At 37.0% G+C, this 19443-nt stretch overlaps 1 protein-coding gene across 9 annotated transcripts in view; it reads left to right on the top strand.

The window, feature by feature from the left end:
- IMMT (inner membrane mitochondrial protein) overlaps positions 1-17708 on the top strand; it is a 36512-nt gene extending 18804 nt beyond the window's left edge. For 6 of the 9 annotated variants that reach the window (XM_036223959.1, XM_036223954.1, XM_036223957.1 and 3 more), the window contains 9 exons: positions 342-478; positions 3998-4101; positions 5338-5473; positions 6002-6131; positions 10084-10098; positions 11398-11621; positions 13994-14125; positions 15250-15379; positions 16769-17708. In XM_036223959.1, the coding sequence (XP_036079852.1) occupies positions 342-478; positions 3998-4101; positions 5338-5473; positions 6002-6131; positions 10084-10098; positions 11398-11621; positions 13994-14125; positions 15250-15379; positions 16769-17382 (1622 nt within the window). In that variant the 3' untranslated portion in view covers positions 17383-17708. The remainder of the gene's footprint in view (positions 1-341; positions 479-3997; positions 4102-5337; positions 5474-6001; positions 6132-10083; positions 10099-11397; positions 11622-13993; positions 14126-15249; positions 15380-16768) is intronic. The other 3 variants (XM_036223958.1, XM_036223955.1, XM_036223952.1) reach the window with 1 other exon arrangement.
- Positions 17709-19443: the final 1735 nt, after the last annotated feature.

Raw genomic sequence — 19443 nt, 5'->3', positions numbered from 1 at the left:
GGGCTATAGTGCTCTAAACCTTGTTGCTCTCATTGGAAGAAAATGCTAGCCTTTTTAAAGCAGTTTACTTCTTTTTAAAAAAAACCCGCTTTTTATTTTGAAAAAATTTAGATGTACATAAGGGTCAAAATAGTATAATGAACCCCCACAGATCCATCATTCAGATTCAGTAATTATTACTATTTTATCATACTTTTAAATGAAACTAACTGTAAATCTGTATGTTTTCTGTTTTAACACTTGTGGGGAAATGCAGTAGAAAACTCAGAGAAGAGTGAAATTTTAAAATAAAAGTCATTTAGGGGGAGGGATCTGTTATTTAATGATTCTTTTTATTTCAGCTCTAGCCAAGAGCTTAGGAGATGCTCTGAGCCAAACTGCCGCTATCACTCAGCAGGCCATCATAGCTCAGAATGCGGCAGTCCAGGCCGTCAGTGCCCACGCCAACATGCTGAAAGCGGCCATGGACAATTCTGAGGTGAGCTGAGGAGTGATTAGACAGGTAGTATTTCAGAAACTGATTTCTTCCTCCTAGCGTGGGCTTTCTCTCACTAAGCAAGGATAATGTGAAGTAATTGTCTTAAAATAAGAAAAACTTAGATGTTCTTTTTAATGAATGTTATATGGTGTTTTATCTTAACACTGATATGGTGCAAGAATTAGTTCATATTTGCTTTCATATCTTAATAGTGCTTGAATATATTCGTTGTTTGCTTTCGACTTTTGCTTTAAAATCACCAACCATTTTTAAAAATGAACTCTTTATTTTGAGATACTTTTAGATTGACATGCAGTTGTAAGAAGTAATACAGAAATCCCATGTCCTAAAACACCATCTGTATTACATGCTTATGCTGATTATTTAACTTACATTGAACACTTCAAAGAATAAATTATTTACATTGAAATAAAATGTACTGCCGGGACTCAGTAATTTTCCTTTATAATTACATTCAGTTATTCAGTATATAAAAATATATCTTGACACCAAGTTGTTATAAGAACAATATATATAAACTATAAATTTCATGGGTCAGGATCATGCATGATCAGTAAAGTTAGTCACCATGACTGTGTGGTTTTTAAAAAATTTAAACACTTCATGTTGTTTTAGTCATATATACATACATCACAAAAGAGTTAAATTAGACCTTTGATTCAAAGTCCAAGAAAAAAACATTTTTAATTTTAGATCAGAATTCAATCAGGAAAGTGGAAACCACACAGAGAATATTTAATAATATTTAATTAAATAGATGTGGAAAGGCTGGAAGTTGCATAATATTAGGAAGTTGGGTTTGAACCCAAGTAGACCAATACCTTTCAGAAGGACACTGATTAGGAGCTTTAAATATCCATGGTACTACTTTGATGGAAGGCTGAGTAAGAGAGTATCTCCTCTTCCCAGTGAACATGTAACATGTAGTGCATGTGGGTTAGACAGTATGAAATCTACTGCAATCACGATTTTACAACTAAAGAACACCTTATGGTAGCAGTTAACTACCAATTAACTAGTGTTGTAAAATAATCAGAAAAATGTATGAATAAAAGTTTTGAAATGTACAAATGGATTCCAACTTTTGTGTTTTCTATAAAGAAGCTACAGGTGCACTCTGGGCTCTATAGTACACACTAAAGCACTTTGTCAAAGCAGTGTTTGGAAACAATTGGACTTGGCTGGATTGTAGGGGAATCTGGTGTCTGTTTTATGTGGAAGCTTATCTTTGGACCTGTATAAGGAAGACTACCTTTAATAATAACAAAGGCAGACACATTTTGGCACCCAGATATACCATTAACAAGTGATTTATAAGTCTTTATAAGTTATAAAGAGTTTTCTTAATGCACTACCAGATTCTTCTAACAGCATTCTATAGAGCCTTGGAAAATTTGTTATATCTGACAAAATATTGATATGGCCCAAACTAACGTCCTTTCTAAATGTATTTTATTTTGCAAGATGACTAAGGTGGCAATTCACTGAAACATCAACTTCATTATTCACACTATAAAATTAATTTGCTTTGTCACTTCCAAACAATTAATAAAACATAAAAGAGTGAGATACAAAAATAGAAGAAAAATACCAAGTATTTCCTCTAAAAGCTGAGATTTTTAAACCTGGAGTTGGGTCTGTGGATAGACTTTAGGGGCTTATTGGATTTTGATGGAAAACCTCATTTTCCCTACCCACAAGAACTTTTCCTTCAATTATGAATATTGGCAACAAGCCACAATAATGTTAGTACCTGTAACTTTGTCACCAATAATAGAAAGCCACAGGTATTTTCATATCACTATATGGTACTTGAAAATCTTGAGGTATCATTTATGCTCATCACTACTTCTAAATGAGAATATTTATCAGTCCTACTAGTAGGTCTTGAGTTCCGCTGCACCAAATTAAAAAAAAAATTAATTTTTTATGACCATCTTTCAGTGTAAATGAGTTCTTTTGTAATCTTCTAAGCATTTAAAATAGTATTCTGAGACGCTTCCTCAGGCTGCCACTGTGGTTCAGTGGCAAAGTTAGCGCTACCCTGAGGGACTTCGGTTCTTTAAACTACGGATTGACAGTAGAGATACCTTTAAAATGAGACCATGCTGGATGACTTTGGGAACATAATGGAGAACTGGTTTTGAATGACCAAAAACCACAGGCATGGCTTTTGCTGAGCCCTTCTCCCAAAGCAGCAGCCCTGGAACTGCAGAGGCAGAACTACTTGTATTTCTCACAAGGGAAGATACAAGTTGGACATCCATGGCCCAGGACACCTTACTAAGATGAGAGGCATGTTCTGGCTGTGCAGCAGCCCCTATAGTGGCCCCTGGGTAATTCGAAATATAATTATTGAACCATTAGTCACTTTTTTCCCTAGGTAAGATTATTTTATTCTTTGATAATTTACTATGTTCCTGTTCACCTCCCGGGTACGAGCACAGCATACTTTCAAGATAAGCCTTACAGTGCTTTTGCTTCATATCTACGCAGAACACATTCACTTTATATGCACTTGGCAAAAGGAAAGAGAGAAAAAAATCATTTAAAAAAGTTAACAGTTAATTTAAAAGTAATTTAAAATAGTTTAGAGTTCCAAACAACATCCCACTCACTGTATATACAATGAGGAATGTGGGGAGGATGGAAGCTGGACTCATCTATGCCTTCGGTGATCTGGGTTCTTTCATCTCATAGTGTGAGCGTCTTGCTGCATTGAGTGTGATTATAGCATTACAGGTGGGTTTTTTGTTTTGTTTTGTTTTGTTTTTTAGTACGAAGCATCAGTCATTTCCAACACTGGAGCAAATCCATATTAGACCTGCTTCAGGAATTTTCAAGGGAAACATATATTTTACATTCTATAAAATTCACCTTGGGGGGTTGACATTATTTGATTTTTACCTTACAAATTACAGAGGGTCATTCTTTAGGATAATGTTTTGGAGGAGTAAGGACCATACAAACGTCTAAGCATTCTACTTTAAACTATGATTTTGGTAGATAGACCTACAGTTAAGACATTTCTAAGTGATAGTGCCTCATTGGCAAATGATTTAATTAACAAAATTCATGAAAAGTTAATTTTTTCTGCTTTGTATCTCCTTTTGAGATTCTAATAAAAATATCTCTTATAAAATGCTCACATGCACAGAAACACAATCTTTTACAGTTTTGGTGGCAAAACTGTAAAAGATTGTGTTTCTGTGCATATTGAATAATGACGTTTTACCTTTGAATTTAATGTCACTTGTTTCTGCCTTTGGTCATGTTGGTCTTTCCTATGACAGTAATAGTTATTCATATTTACACACTCAAAAAAATTTTTTTGGCGGTGATGAGATTTGGCTCTGTTTATTTTTTAAAAATTATTTTACATAACCATTGACCTGCAATATTATATTTGTTTCAGGTGTATCACACAATGATTAGACATATACATACTTTACGAAGTAATCACCCCAGTAAATCTAGTAACTAAAACTTTTTGATCAGATTGCAGGTGAAAAAAAGTCAGCACAGTGGCGCACAGTGGAGGGTGCATTGAAGGAACGCAGAAAGGCAGTGGATGAGGCTGCCGATGCTCTTCTCAAAGCCAAGTAATTACATGGACTTTAACAAGTAATTAGGGCCTCCCGGTGGCTTTCTTTGGGCTGGGTGTTCTTTGTAGTGTCTGTATAGAAAGAGGAAGCAGAGAAACCCTTTCCTACCTTCACCTGTTCTTGGTTTGTTTTGGTATCAAGAACACAGGTTTAAAAGTGAGAGGGGAATAAAATATAATTAGACAAAAATAAATTTGACAGAAACTTATATAGGGATCTTAAATAAAAAGCAGTTTTTCTTTGGATTATTACTTACGTGATACATCTTTACAGATTTCCTGAGATTCTGCCTTAATTTCAAGATTATTCTTGAATGGTTCAAGCAGTTTTATCAGAATTTAGAGTATCTAGCAATCTCTTTGTCTTAACTACCAAAGTAGTCATATAATATAGGTTAGTTTTATACCACGTTGACCTTGATTCCTTGGAAATTGGCTAAAACTAAGCTCAAGCAAGCAAACCAAGTACAAACTCATCCTCTGAGAATGGAAACCTACCTTTGAATATATGTTCTCATCAACATAGTGGAATTGTTACTTTTCATTCAGGATCGCTGTCTTCTTTAAGATATTTATTATTGATTAAAGAAAGACTTCTAATAAAACCAACATATTTTTTAGGAGATTTAAGACATTATGCTCACATCTAGACCATGAGTCATGCCTCTGAGCCTATGTTTTGTGCTGGGCAGACTACAGTCCATCCAACCTGTGAAACATTCTGAATAGCGAGGGCTCCCCGACACCCAGCTAGTTGCTCAGTGAGCTCTTTGGTCTCCTCTCTTGCTTTTGCCTTCTTTATGTGCTATCTCATTGGCAGGGGAGTTAGCCTAATCCTTGCAAAAGCTACTGTCTATTGAATGTACTTCATGTGGCAGGCCCTGTGCCAGCAACTTCTTATGAATTGCCTCTAGTCCCTATTATACAAACGTGTGCAGCAAAGGAAAGGCTGATCTGGGAGGTGAATCCAAGTATACCTGGTCTCAAAGCCTATATTTTCCTGTACACCACTTCTCTGGTTCACTGTAGTAAATATAGCTTCTGACTGAGGTGTTTTCAGTTGTTAGGAAAGTTTCTCTGCCTATTGACTATGGAAAAGCATTGAGTAATGTATTTCAAATTATATTTTTTTCATAGACTATAAACGATTATATGTTATATTGACTTCAAACTCTTTAATAAAGTCGACAAGAAATAATACTAAATCTTTGTTTTTGTTTTTATTGATTTCCAGAGAAGAGTTAGAGAGGATGAAAAGTGTAATTGAAAATGCAAAGAAAGAAGAGGTCGCTGGGGCCAAATCTCATATAAGTGCTGCAGAGGGAAAACTTCACAACATGATAGTTGACCTGGATAATGTGGTACAAAAGGTGTATTTTTTAGGTCTTTTACAAGTATTTTTTCCTTTTAAATATAACCCTTTAGTCAAAGGATTTTAAGAATTCAGGAAAATAGAATTCCTACTATCTTCCTTTTCCCCTGCAAAGAATATTAGTTGTTACTAATTTTAAAAACTTGACTTGGACACAAAGTAGATTGTTCAGTATTGTTGATACTTTTTATAATAACATTTTTTGTTATTATTATCAAAATTTTCATTTTTGTAGCAGATAGTCTGTCTGTACTTTTGATTTGTATGACCAGTTGGCTGTGACCCAGAGAAAGGGGGATGGGGCACAGTAAGCTGGGAGAGGCCTTGCCCCATGGTATTTGAATAGAATTAGAAGGAAACAAAGATAAGGCTTATGTTCCTTCTTCTGAGCAATAGATTTCTCTCTTTATGTTGTTTATATGTTCCCAACAAAATGTCAGTAAGTAAATGAATAGAACTTGTGTTTTTTGGAGTGTGTATTGTACTTTTTGTTCACTTTAACCACATATCCCTTGTATTTGTTCAGGTTGAAGCAGCTCAGTCTGAGGCTAAGATCGTGTCTCAGTATCATGAGCTGGTGGTCCAAGCCCGGGATGATTTTAAGCGCGAACTGGACAGCATTACTCCAGAAGTCTTGCCAGGGTGGAAAGGGATGAGTAAGTACAACTGAAGCGTTGGCACTTTTCCTTTTTTGTTTTTAACAACTTGCTTCAATTCTATTCATCTAGCCCAAACCCCTCTGGCATGCATATCTCTCTTGGTGTAGAGTAAATATTTTCAGCATTTTATTTCAGTCACAGCCATGACAAGTGACACGCCTCTCATGGTTTTAACTGTAGTGGACATAAGTTCCAGCTAGTGTTTAATTCCATAATCTATATTCCATTCTGGTCTCTATTACTCAAAAAAAAATTTTTTTGGAATCTAAGTGAGAGTGACATAACCTTGATTGTATTAGAATATTATATATATGCAAAGTTGTTCAAACCATTGGTACTTTAAAAATATCCATAATGAATTACTTAAGCATACCTTATGACTGCTATGTGACAACACTGTGCTTGTGAACTCGCCCAGGGTCACTGCACTGAAAAGGAAATTGGCTGTGGGCTGTCTCCTTGCAAATAGCTCAGACTGAGGGAACTTCGATGATTAAGCAATATACAGTGTAACTGCACAGAATAGTCTCATTTTCCTGTAGTGCTGTGAGGGTTGTAAGAATTAGAGGTTACCAGTCTTAACAGATGAAAATACTGTTTAAATGCCATTGTCTCTTAGAGACTGAACATTAGGTAGAATCTGAAGAACTGGTGTTAGAGGTCTCTCTGGGTTGAAGATACGGTTGCATCATGGCACCATAGCTGGTCTAAGGAGCTAAGGTAATAAAGACTAGTATAGGAATTTTATATGTGTAATGGTCAGCCAGGGAGATTTAACAAGAAGTGAAGTCAGGGCTGTCAAAAATAACCAAGACATTTAGTTAGTTTTTTTGACTGCAGTTGATTTACTTAAGAGGGAGATACCAGACTCACACCAAAGAAAAAAATAGAAGCAGTATTTATAAGAGGGGATAAAGTGCAGAAATACGCAGTTCAGTCTGAGAACAGTGACTCTTGTTAGCACATCATTCAAACTGACTAGCATCTAGTAAAGAGAGCGGTGTGGACAGACTATCCTTGAGCAGGCTTAAACGGCATGTGCACCAATTTCCCCATCAGAATTTCTCAAGGGCTGTGCTTCATTGAGGTCAGCCCAGAGACCTTCCTTCTTCCCCCACTCCACAAGTCACTGTATTTTATCCTTTTGAAATTCTTATTCACTTGATTTTGTGTTTGTTATGTGTCTCTATCCATTAGATATAAGCTCTTTGGCATAAATGTGACTTTAGTAGATAGTGGGATATCTAGGTCAGCTGAATTAAATGAAATAAGGTTGAAAAGTCAGGACACAGCCTTTGTGCTATCCCTAGGAATTTGCATTTTCTTATTTAAAATATTTGTCTTTGGTTTTCCCACTAGGCTAAATCTTACTAATTGTCACATGCCAGCCTTAGAAGTTTTTAACTTTTTAAAAATTCTTTTGCTGATTTTGAAAATGCCTACTGGTAAAACATGAAATCATTGACGTATTTATTCTCAGCCCAGGCATTTTTGACCCCTTCCAGAGGGACAGTTAGCAATGTCTGGAGATGTTTTCATTTGGCACATTGGGGTTTGCACCTGAAATCTAGTGGGTAGAGGCCAGGGATGCTACTAAACACCCTATAGTACACAGACAGGACCCTCACAAAAAGAATCATCTGGCCCAAATTGTCAGTAGTACCAAGTATGGAAAACAGGCATTAAAGAAATGTATCATATACAAAGTGAAAGTCCTGTGCAATGCAGTCTCTGAATTACTTTTTTTCCCCACAACCTCCATTTATTATTTTATTAATTTTAAAATAGATTATTTATTCATACGATAAAAATTTGAAAAGGGAAAAATGACATCTGGCGAAGTTTCCCTTTTACTTATGCCCACAGCCACAGTTTTTCCTCCAATGTTACTGACTTCTTGTGTGATAATGAAGTACTCCATGATTACCCCAGGCCTTAATATATATCCTCATCGCTGAAATCTAAACTCATTTAAGACCTATACCAAACTCATTAGTGCTGATTGGTATTATCAGTTACTTTGCTCTTATTAGTCTTATTTCCCTAAGTTATAAATTTCCTGGTGATATTCATTCGTTTAATACTTTTTCTTTGTTTTCATAGCTGAGCAGTGTCAAACATACAATAATAGCTAACATAATAGCAAATATAATAACATAATAATAGCAAACATAATAGCTAACAGAACATAATAAATATTCCAAGTGCTTCATACGTATTAACTTATTTAAATTTCTTTACAGCCCTATGAGGTAAGTGTTGTTGTTATATCCATTTTATAGATGAGAAAACTGAGACCCAGTTTGCCCAAGTTTGAGGATAGAGCCAGGATTTTATTCTTACCCACTAACCCCTCACTGTTCTCTGCCTGATTGATTTGTATTGGTGGTATAAGATCCCCTCTAAGATGTTTGCGGAGTTTTTGATGTGATTGTAAAGATGAAGAAAATTCATTTTTATGAGAGTTGAAGGTATAGGGAGGGATGCCTACGGACAAGGAAGCTAGTTAAAAGCTGCTAGAGTTATCTGAAGGCGAAGTGATACGGGCCACCCTATTATGTGTGCCAGGGGCAGTGAAAATGAAGAATAGGAATGAATCTTATGTGTAATCATTTAGCAATTGATTTGTTGAACCATGAGGTGTAGTATCTAGTGAAGCTGACGATGTATATACTCCGTGATCCAACAGTTCAACTGCCAGGTATGTGGTCAGGAAGACTCGCATGGGTACTTAAAAGATACTCGTAAAAATGTTCGTAGTAGCACTGTAAGAGCAGAAAAATCAGAAACAGCTCAGTGTACCTCACATATGGCAGTGCAAATGAATGAACCAGAACTATATCTCTCAAACATAGATGTTAAGAAAAACAAAAAAGTTGCAGAAGAATACATAGAGTAAAATACCACTCATGAAGTTTAAGCACATAGAAAACAAAACCATATATTTTTAAGGATGCATACATATGTAAAGTATAACAAAATGAATGATAAACACCATATTCAGCAGTTAGCCCTGTGGAGAAGGGGGAGGAGCCATCAGGAAGCATACATGTGGCTGTTGCCAGGGTGGGAGAATGGTGTGCAAGTTGTAAATTGTCAGTATTCCCAGGCCACCTTTTCTTTATTGCTTATAGGCTAGTATTTATAGCCATATTTATGTGCCGTGGTGAGATTGACATATTATTTCTCACCTTGTTCGTCTTTGCTAGTTTTTCCTTCAACATGGGACATTCTTGTTTCTCTGGTTAATACTAGGTTATGTGGTTGAAATTCAGAGCCATTTTGGGTGAAAAATACCTGTCTTTGAACTTATTGGATCCAAGAGTCATACCCAGGATGTTAAGAAGCTCATCCTGACTGGCAGGTCCCTTCTCCCATCAGGTGTTCACATGGTAGCCATGGCAGGGAGTATTATCCAAGCTATTCAAAATGTTATTTTTCTCTATCGTCGAATCAGGCGGTCATGGTTCTTAGTTTTATTTGTACAGGTTAAACGCAAATTTAATCTAGGTTCACTGTTTTCAGATTTTGAGAGAAGAAAGGATATAATTTCTTAGTTATTGGAAATGTTAGTAGGAATGTGGTACTGAGAACTGTGTCTTAGTGAAATACTATGAATAATGTAAATGGGAGAGTAAACGAGAATTAGTTTCTATGTAAAAACTAAGTGTTTTAGCAAAAATAGTTAGAGATGAGTCCCTGAAAATGAAAACTACTTTTAATATCAATGACTTATTTTTTTAAATCTTAAAATTTACCTTGATTTATATTGTTTTACAATCTTTTTAAATTTTAGGGAAAAACTCTTTTGGTTTGCTTTCTAATATTAAAGTAAGCTTTTCCTACTGGTTTCTCATTCCTTCTTGTTTCCTTTTGGATAGTCCTATTAATGGTTGATAACTCAAATATGTATATTCTTTTTTTTCAACCTTTTTCTTTTCCTTTGTAGCTATTTCTGACCTAGGTGAGTAATTATCTGTCTTTTATGTTTAAAGGCTTTTGTTTTGAGTCTTAAAAGACTGAAGTCTGTCTGTTTTGCCTATGATTCTTATATGTTAAGATAAAATAGAATTATGTTGCATGTGATAAATCTGATTCGGATATTTTTCACATCCATATTCATTCATCTACAAAAATGTTTCCCCAAGTGATTGGAAACTTGTAGATGTAGCTATATTATATATACATATGCACACATATTATATATATGATATATAGATATAGATGTATATACATACATATAATATATATTTAAGTGTTTATTTTGTTAAATTTCAAACATTAAAAAGTTGGAGAAGAACTGTAATGTACTCCCATGGACTGACCCATCACCCGTATTCTGCAATTTTCAATACATGGCTAGTTTTGTCTCATATATTCCCACAGCTTATTTTGAAGCAGATTCCAGATATCATACTCTATTACTTGTAAATACTTTCAGTATGTTTTTTTAAAACATCACTATACCATTATCATACCTACAACGAATAATTCCTTAATGTCATCAGATGTATATTCTGTGTTCCAATATCCCTAATTATTTTATAGAGTGAAGTTTTTTTTTTTAGTTGTTTTATTCAAATCAATATCCAAAGGAGTTACACGTTGAATTTGATCAATAAATTTCTTACCCCTACTTTGTTTTTTGATTTTCAATCTATCTATTATAGAATAGAGTCGTTTATCACAGTATTTCTCGCATGCTGTATTTTGCTGTTAGAGCCATAATTCTTAAACTGCACTAATAAGATCAGAACACTCCTGGAGTATGAAATTGGGAGGGAAAGAGTGTTGAATCAGAATCTTTCAAATCAGAATCTTTGAGCATGAGTATTTTTAAAAGCTCTACAGGTGGTTGTGATGGACAACTCTGGTTGCAGATCACTATCTTAGATACTATCAGCTGTTTAAGAAAAGGTATACAGACTCTTATTAGGGAAAAGTCTGAGAATTTGATTTGAGTTTTAGCAGAAAGTCTTTAATTGGATACCTGTTATGACTAATCGTAGTTATGCATGGGTGTGATTGTATATGTAAGCTCTGTCTTTTAGAGGCAAAATTATAGTTATTAAGCCAATTTATCATTAGTTCAGATTAGAAATACTAATTTGGGTACCTAGAAAAGAACTGATTAATATACTCAAAGGCCTGCCAAAATTTCTTTGCTTGGGATTGAAAACACCTTAATCAATTGAAACAAGTTACATTGTAGATGTATAATTTTGGCCAAATGATTAACATTTTAATGTGGTTTTCTCTTTAGCTGACAAGCTGTCTACTGATGATCTGAACTCCCTAGTTGCTCATGCACATCGTCGCATTGACCAGCTAAACAGAGAGCTAGCTGAACAGAAAGCCACGGAGAAGCAGCACATTGCATTAGCCTTGGAAAAACAAAAGCTGGAAGAAAAGCGAGCGTTTGACTCTGCAGTGGCAAAAGCATTAGAACATCACAGGAGTGAGATACAGGCTGAACAAGACAGAAAGGTAGAAGAAATGAGAACAATAGCCTAACATTTAAAGTGAATCTGACTAGATTATCTACTTTTAGAGATAATACTAGCAGTCACTGACTGTAAAAGACTAGTTGGAAGTCACGTCAACCTACCTCTTGAATGGTGCTTTGGCCCTTGTGCCAGTCAGAACGTCTAGGGAAGGATTAATCTGCTGGAGTTCCTTTATGTAGAGCAGAAGCAGAAGTGTAAGAAAGTTACACGCTACTGGTACCCAGGATTAGCTAGCTTATCTTTTCCCAGGGGAGCTTCTGCCCCTTGAAGCCGTGCTGAAAGAATCTCTGTTGGATTCTGAGTATATTTTTCTCTGCCAGTATTTTTAAATAGTTGGTGGTTAAGAATGGATGGGAATAGCTTTTTAGCGTTCTGTCTGTGCACATCATACATTATAGGTGTCTGTAAGCTAATCTGGAACCTGAGTACTCATACTACCTTCATGTCCTCTTGGCCGCACAAGCCGACCACTCCCTCCTCCTTGAAACTCTTCCTTCTCGTGTCTGTGAGAAGACCACATTGTTCTGGCTTTTCTCCCACCTACTGTGGCCACTCCTTGGCTTCCCTCTTCTCTCAGCCTCTCAAATACTGGCACTCACTGACATGGGCTCCTAAACCTTTTATCTATCTAAACTGTCTCCAAGTGCTCTTAACTAGTCCTGTGGCTTTGAAGTGTAAGTATTATCTGTCACTTGAGACATTTATATCCCTAGCTCTGACATCCGCCTTGGCTTCAATTGCCTGTCCAGCAGCCGACTTGACAGCTCCACTTGGATTTTCAGTAGTCGTTTCAAACTCAGCATATTTAAAACAATTTTTTTGATTTTCTCCAGTTGTTCTCCCAACCCCCTCCCTCAGCTTATTTCTCTCTAAATAAACCTCCATCTACCCAGTTGCTGAAGCAAGAAATCATGCTTAGTTGTTCCTCCATCAACTTTCACATCCAGTCCATTGACACATCCTATCAGTTCTGCATCCAGAGTTAAGTCCCATATCTGTTCACTTTTCTTTTCCCATTACCACCATCTTAGTCCAAAGTATTATCTTTAAAGGTTTCATGTTTTCATACCCATCTTTCTTTATCTATTTACATAAACAAATGGTTCTTATAAGAAACATGTTCTGATCAGGCACAAGGCTGCTGAAGATCCTCCACTGAACTGCCCACTGCATTTAATATAAAATCTTTAAATTCTTAACCTATACTAATAAGGCCTCTTGAGCTTATTCCTGTTTGCTGTGAGCCAGGCCTCCTTTACTTTCCTTATTTACCAGATATCTTGTTTTGATTTTTTTTTTTTTTTTTTAGGTGGTTTAATGCCTTGACTACATCTTTTGCCCTGGGGTCTTTGCTCTGCCTGGTACATTTGTTTTGGTTCCTGTCTTTAAACCTTAGTTCTAAGCTTGGATGTCACCTCAGCAAGGCCTTTCTTATCCCCTCAATCTAAAGTAGAGCCTCCGTATTACTTTCTCTCACATTGCCCTAATTATTTTCTTAAGAACAAGTATCACAGTCTGAGGTGTCCATTTTGTTTACTTGTTTCCTGTCTGTCTGTCTTGACCACCAAATCCAAGCATATAATAGGCACGGTCTGGCACAGAGCTGGCACTTCATAAATATTTATGCCCTGACTGAGTGGATTCATTAATTAATTATATTGTTTCTGAGAATAAGTACATTAATGAATTCCAGGTAATCTGTGTTAAATAATTTGCAGTATGACCCATGGCTAATTGTTAGACAAGACATGATATGCTTTTCATAGTTTTGGTTTCATTTAGTCTGTGTTGAATCTATATATTCAAATAAGCAGTTTCAGAGGAGTTTTATTTAAATTAAAAGAAATTGTGTTCAGCAACTGCAGATATTAATTTTCTTAACAGCTTATAGATGAGAAAATGGAAGTGATAATTTCCCCAAGGTCACACAGATGGTTGTGGTAAGCAGTGTTTTATCCCAAGTCTTTTTATTTATTTTTTTCTGCGTTTTTTTCCCTCTTGTTTTTATCCCAAGTCTTTATTTATAGTGATTTTTTTGCCCCCATGATCTGGGATTTGGGAAATGACCCTTTTTGCTTTATATAGGAGGCAGCCTAGTGATAAGGAAAAAACAGTTTTGGAGCCAGAGAGACCCCATTTGAAATCTGATTTTTGCTATAGCTGTGTGACCTCATTTGAATCACCTTCCAGCATTCAGCTTTTTGATTCATATAAGAAGAATGTGTATGTGTGCATGACGCATCATAGGGGATCAGGACATGGAAGCTGCTATAATTGTTACTAGTTTTTTTCTCTTTTTCTAAAAGTGTATGTGTAGAATTGGGAACTAATCAGTACTGTTTGGTTTTGCAGGTAGAAGAAGTCAGAGATGCCATGGAGAGTGAAATGAGAACACAGCTTCGCCGACAGGCTGCTGCCCACACTGATCACTTACAGGATGTCCTCAGGGTACAAGAACAGGAACTGAAACATGAATTTGAACAGGTGAGGACCCATTAGAAGGCATCGACCTCCTTTTCCCCTTTCCTTTAGTAACAGTCTCTCCTTTCCTTTTAATGCACTCTGTGTGTCATTCCTTCTGAGGAGATGGAAGAATAGGGAAAGGTTTCTAATGGTACCTACTCTTGGTGGAGTGGGGCTTTTGTATATTTGCAGAATTACTCCTTTTTACATAAAGGTGTGGCTATGTGTTACTGATCAGATGTGTTTTGCATCTATGTCCTGGTCATTTAGAGTTTTCAAAGCTTTAAGAAAGGTTTCAAGAATGCAGATAATAATACTCGACACATGTAGTTAATGAATGAATCGATTTAGTCAGTGCATAGATATTTATGAAATGCCTACTATATGCTTGGATGCAGTGGTGCTCAAGACAGACAATAAACAAGTAAACAAAATGGATACCTCAGACCGTGATACTTATTTTTTAAGAAAATAAATAGAGCATTGTGAGAGAATTGACACTGCTTTATCCCTACAAGCTCCTGTAGATTACATGTAGTTTTTAGATATTTATATCTGAGGAAATTTCCCAGAGACATTGAGTTTGGAAATTATCAAGATACCTTTAATCATAATTAGCTTTTACTCAGCTAGTCATTCATAATATATTAATTTAGTATTTTGTCTCACAAAATGGAAATGAGGTTTTCTACATAAGGAAATCTTCCAGGAAATTGAAACCTATGCCAATATGTAAAGGCATTTTATTGTAAATTCTATTTGATGAGTGTTTTTCTGAAAAAAATGGATGCATAAATAAGCTCTTAAATAGAGGATAGTGATTCAATTTAATCTAGTTATTACGTTTATATGGCAGTACAGTTACTTTCTAAAGTTGGCATTTTCTCAATAGCCTTCTCTCTTCCGTTAGTCTGCTTCCTCCAGTATTACGTTCCATTAGTAAAATTTGTAGAAAGTTATACATTAAATATGAGTATTAGGAAATTTTGAAACCTTACACATAATGTAGGTATTTCATGAGAACTCTTTCTGAGCTTCTAAAAGCCGTCTTTCCTCTTGGCAGTAGCAGTTGCTGGAAGACGTAAGTGTCCTTACATGTTCATTGAGGTAGCATCTTTTTTTCTGTACACTATGTTTCATTTCAGGACCTGTCTGAGAAACTCGCTGAACAAGAACTACAGTTTCGTCGGCTCAGTCAAGAGCAAGTTGACAACTTTACTCTGGACATAAACACTGCCTATGCTAGACTGAGAGGAATCGAACAGGCTGTTCAAAGTGAGCACGTGGGCCTCTTAGATAATTTCATTTAATCCAGCTTTCAATGAGGATAATGGGATACGTGCATTGACATTAAGGCATAAATATGCTGAAGTCACTCTAATAAATTTTATTCATTTCTTAGAAAATCAGCCCTAGATTAGATAATTTTGGAATACAGAGAGTCATGGGAAGAAATTTAAAAGAATTTAAAAATTAAATCTTAAGGGTTGCTTCATAGTGTAGTGGTCAGCATGTCTGCTTTACACGCAGAAGGTCCTGGGGTTCACGCCTCAGGTGGAGCCCCGGACCATGCCCCAGATGTGACAGGTCCCAGAGGGTGCCAGGCCCCGGCGCGGGGAAGGGGAGGTGGGGGGGGGGGGTCTGGGTGGCGGCGGGAGCCAGGCCCTGGGGGCACCTGGCCCTGGGTGCATGCCTGTGAGCATGTAGGAGGAGATGCCCTGCCTACAAAGATCCAGTTCTTAAGGGGAAACAGCAACATCTATAGGTCAAGGGTGGAAGTTGGGGGAGGAAATTAAAGAGGGGAGAGAAAAATAAAAAAAAATAAAAATAAATAAACATTAAATAAGTTGAAGGTTTACTTCTTATGTGACTGACAAGAGATCACCATTTATGAAGCAGTTTACCCAGCACACTTTGGTTATGTCTCATGTGCCTTGAGTGGAGCAAAAGGTCAGTGTGGTCCTACGCTGTGCTCCATGCTGTGCTGACCTGTCTCTAGCTCTGTAGTTAGAGGGTTATCTGTAGGTGACTTGCTGATTCCACTCACTCAAATGGACAGTAGATATGCTGAGGCCTCCATGAGCCACACTGAAAGGGAAATGTCTTAACAATGAGGATGTAGATAAAATGGGTTTGTTTGGGATATTATGAAATCTTTTTTGTCAGATAAAGATAAAAATAAGGTAAGTTTCAAGATCCAATAGTCCATTATTTATTCGACGTCTCCCATCCCTTTTTAAAAAGGGATGGTCTTAGCATAAGTCTGGTCCTAATTTAAATATCATGTTTCCTTCTCAGATATTTCCGCAGATAAATATCTGAAGTAGATGCCATACATTGTCCTAGATGTCACAAGAAGACAGAAGGGAGACTCAGTTGTGCTTGTGCACATTAAGTCCTGCTTGTTTTCTCCATTTAGGAAAAAAGGCTTTAGGGAAAAGACGTCCTCATCCAGTTATGTTGTAGGTTGTTGCCTTCAATGAAGAAGCCAGCTAGAAAAGAACCACCCCAGGGCTGGGGGGTTGGAAGAGGCACTTTCTGGCCCCATATTTCACATGCGTGGATTTAGCTTGTTGAAGATATATCAGTTCTCCGGATATACAAGTAAGACATGTAATCATGTGAAAGAAAAATGTTTTTCTTTGCCTTTTGTTTTCTTTGTAGGTCATGCAGTTGCTGAAGAGGAGGCCAGAAAAGCCCACCAACTCTGGCTCTCGGTGGAGGCATTAAAGTACAGCATGAAGACAGCATCTGCGGATCTGCCCACTGTTCCACTGGGTGGTGCAGTTGAGGCCATCAAAGCCACCTGTTCTGATAGCGAATTTGCCCAAGCTTTAACCTCAGCTATCCCTCCAGAGTCCCTGACCCGTGGGGTGTACAGTGAGGAGACACTTAGAGTCCGTTTCTATGCTGTCCAAAAACTGGCCCAAAGGGTAGCAATGATTGACGAAACCAGAAATAGCTTATACCAGTATTTCCTCTCCTACTTGCAGTCCCTGCTCCTCTTCCCGCCTCAGCAACTGAAGCCACCAGTGGAACTCCACCCTGAGGATATAAACACATTTAAATTATTGTCATATGCCTCCTATTGCCTTGAGCATGGTGATCTGGAGCTAGCAGCAAAATTTGTCAACCAGCTGAAAGGGGAGTCGAGACGAGTGGCACAGGACTGGCTGAAGGAAGCCCGCATGACCCTAGAAACTAAACAGATAGTGGAAATCCTGACAGCATACGCCAGCGCCGTAGGAATAGGAACCACTCAAGTGCAGCAAGAGTAAGGCCTGGGAGGAAGGAGTGTTGTAAAGTCCTATTATCAAAGGAAATCCGCAGTAATACATGAAGAGTTTGCACCAGGGTCCCTGAATTGTCTAGAAAGGAACAGGTACAAATACTGTTCTAAATGTTAACACTTGTTGCATTTGTGTTTCCACTTGCTATCATGTCAGTGAACTCCAGGAGTACTTTTTGCAACTTGTGTAACATTTTCTGTTTTTCAGGTTTTACTGATCAGGCTTGTGAGCCAATCAAAATAATGTTGGTGATCCCTATTATTACTGATTTTGCCCTTGGAGCAAACTGAATAAAACAAAAATATGAAAACTGAGTAGCTTATTCCTTTTCAAAAAGTGCCATTTCTGGCTCAATATGTTATAAAATTTCCTCGAGGAACAGCAACAGCAAAAGTTGAAGTCCTGTGCACTCGGTTTCCAGGCTGTGAAGTGGGTCTCGAAAGTCCAAAGCTTGTCTTGGCTCTGACGGTTCTGGTGAACTGATTCCTGCTGGGCAACTCAAGAGAGATGTACAAGCCAAAATGCCAACCAAATGTATTTATAATTGGAGATATGTCATCCCTAGTGGTTGAAAGGCACTAGAAATAATATCACAAACTTTGCTACTAAAGAAAAAATATTTTATGTTGGGTCCTAATGAACAACACATGCACACATATACCTGAGTTTCTTGAACCACTTCCTCCTTTCTACTTGGGATGTACTGTTTTCTGGTCTATGGCATTGAAAAAAATGGTGTCTTTCCTACCCACAAATTAATTCAGTGGCCTTCAAAATAGATTGCAGCTCAGTTCTGAGACACTAGGGATTGACCTTGCTCCCTTCTGGCACCTGGGCTGAATCTCTTCATTGAAGTGGGGCCGCTCAGCCTGGAATCTTAAAGGGATTGAATAATTATTCAATAAATATAATTGAATAATTGTATTTGAACTGATTGCTATAAAACCCAGAGAACTTTTTTACTAAGTTCACTTCTCTGAAGATTAGGAGAATTGCCATATTGTGTAAACATTAACAAATTCCTACATTTTATTTTTTACTCCATAAAAAATTTTATAACTTTTTACTCCATAAAAAGTCTCCCCTTACACATTGTAATTTTGGGGGAGGATTTATGTGTTCACAAGGAGATACTGAGGAGGCACTTTTGAGAAGCATCTGCAAATCATGAAAAAAGGGGAAGGAGATTCATTTCTGCAAGTGTAACTTCCTTCAGATGTGATTATCTGAGCTGAAAAGCAATACAGAGTTCTATTTTAACTCTAAATCAAAATACCGAAGCTTTGAAAATTTTAGTAGTTCCTTTAGCATCCACACCCCCACTGCAAATTGGAAGATTAGGATAATGTCGAAAAGGGGACTCTGCTTGGCCAGGCCTTGATTTTCCTTCCTCATCCTTAGGAGATCACTTGCAAGCTTTCTAACGAAAAGGTCCTTTACCTGGGTTTTCAGTTCTATTTGGAAGTGGAGTCCAAAGGGGCAAGGTGTGAGGAAGGTAGACAAGGATAGCCCTGGGCAGTTAGGGCAGGGCGCTTCACTACATATTTTTGTTTAAACTGCAAGTGGTTAAGTTACACCTCTGTCATTCCTGACTGGATCATAAGAAGCCTAGTCATCACTCCTGTATTGTATCTTATAGTCTCAATGTTTTAGCCTTAAATAGGGTCCTAACTCCCTCCTGAGTGCTGTAGGACAGTTCCTCAACATTTTAAACTCATGCCTCCAGATTTAACATTAAAACTGATCTTTGCTTTACTGTTCTTTAAAATCAATGTAGCAAGCTAAAAGATAATTTTACAGTTGAAGGTATACTACTATATTCCTTAGTATTAAATCCTCAGCTCTTTTTATAGGTTCTGGATAAAAGCAGTCTCCAAGTCCCAAAAGTCCAACCAGTTTTAAAGTAACTTGAACTCTGCGGAACTGATTCAAGTTAACATTAAAAGGGAAATAAAAAGATTAAGTTTTGGGCAAATTATTTATCACGTCCAGTGGTCATTTCCCAGAATTAAGCAGAAGCTTTCCTAATTTCCTTCCCATTGGTACATT

This window comes from Rousettus aegyptiacus, unplaced genomic scaffold (genome assembly GCF_014176215.1).
Source record: "Rousettus aegyptiacus isolate mRouAeg1 unplaced genomic scaffold, mRouAeg1.p scaffold_m13_p_7, whole genome shotgun sequence".
Classification (NCBI taxonomy): domain Eukaryota; kingdom Metazoa; phylum Chordata; class Mammalia; order Chiroptera; family Pteropodidae; genus Rousettus; species Rousettus aegyptiacus.
Note: the sequence above shows the minus strand (reverse complement) of the source record. Positions and strands in the feature narration are given on the sequence as shown.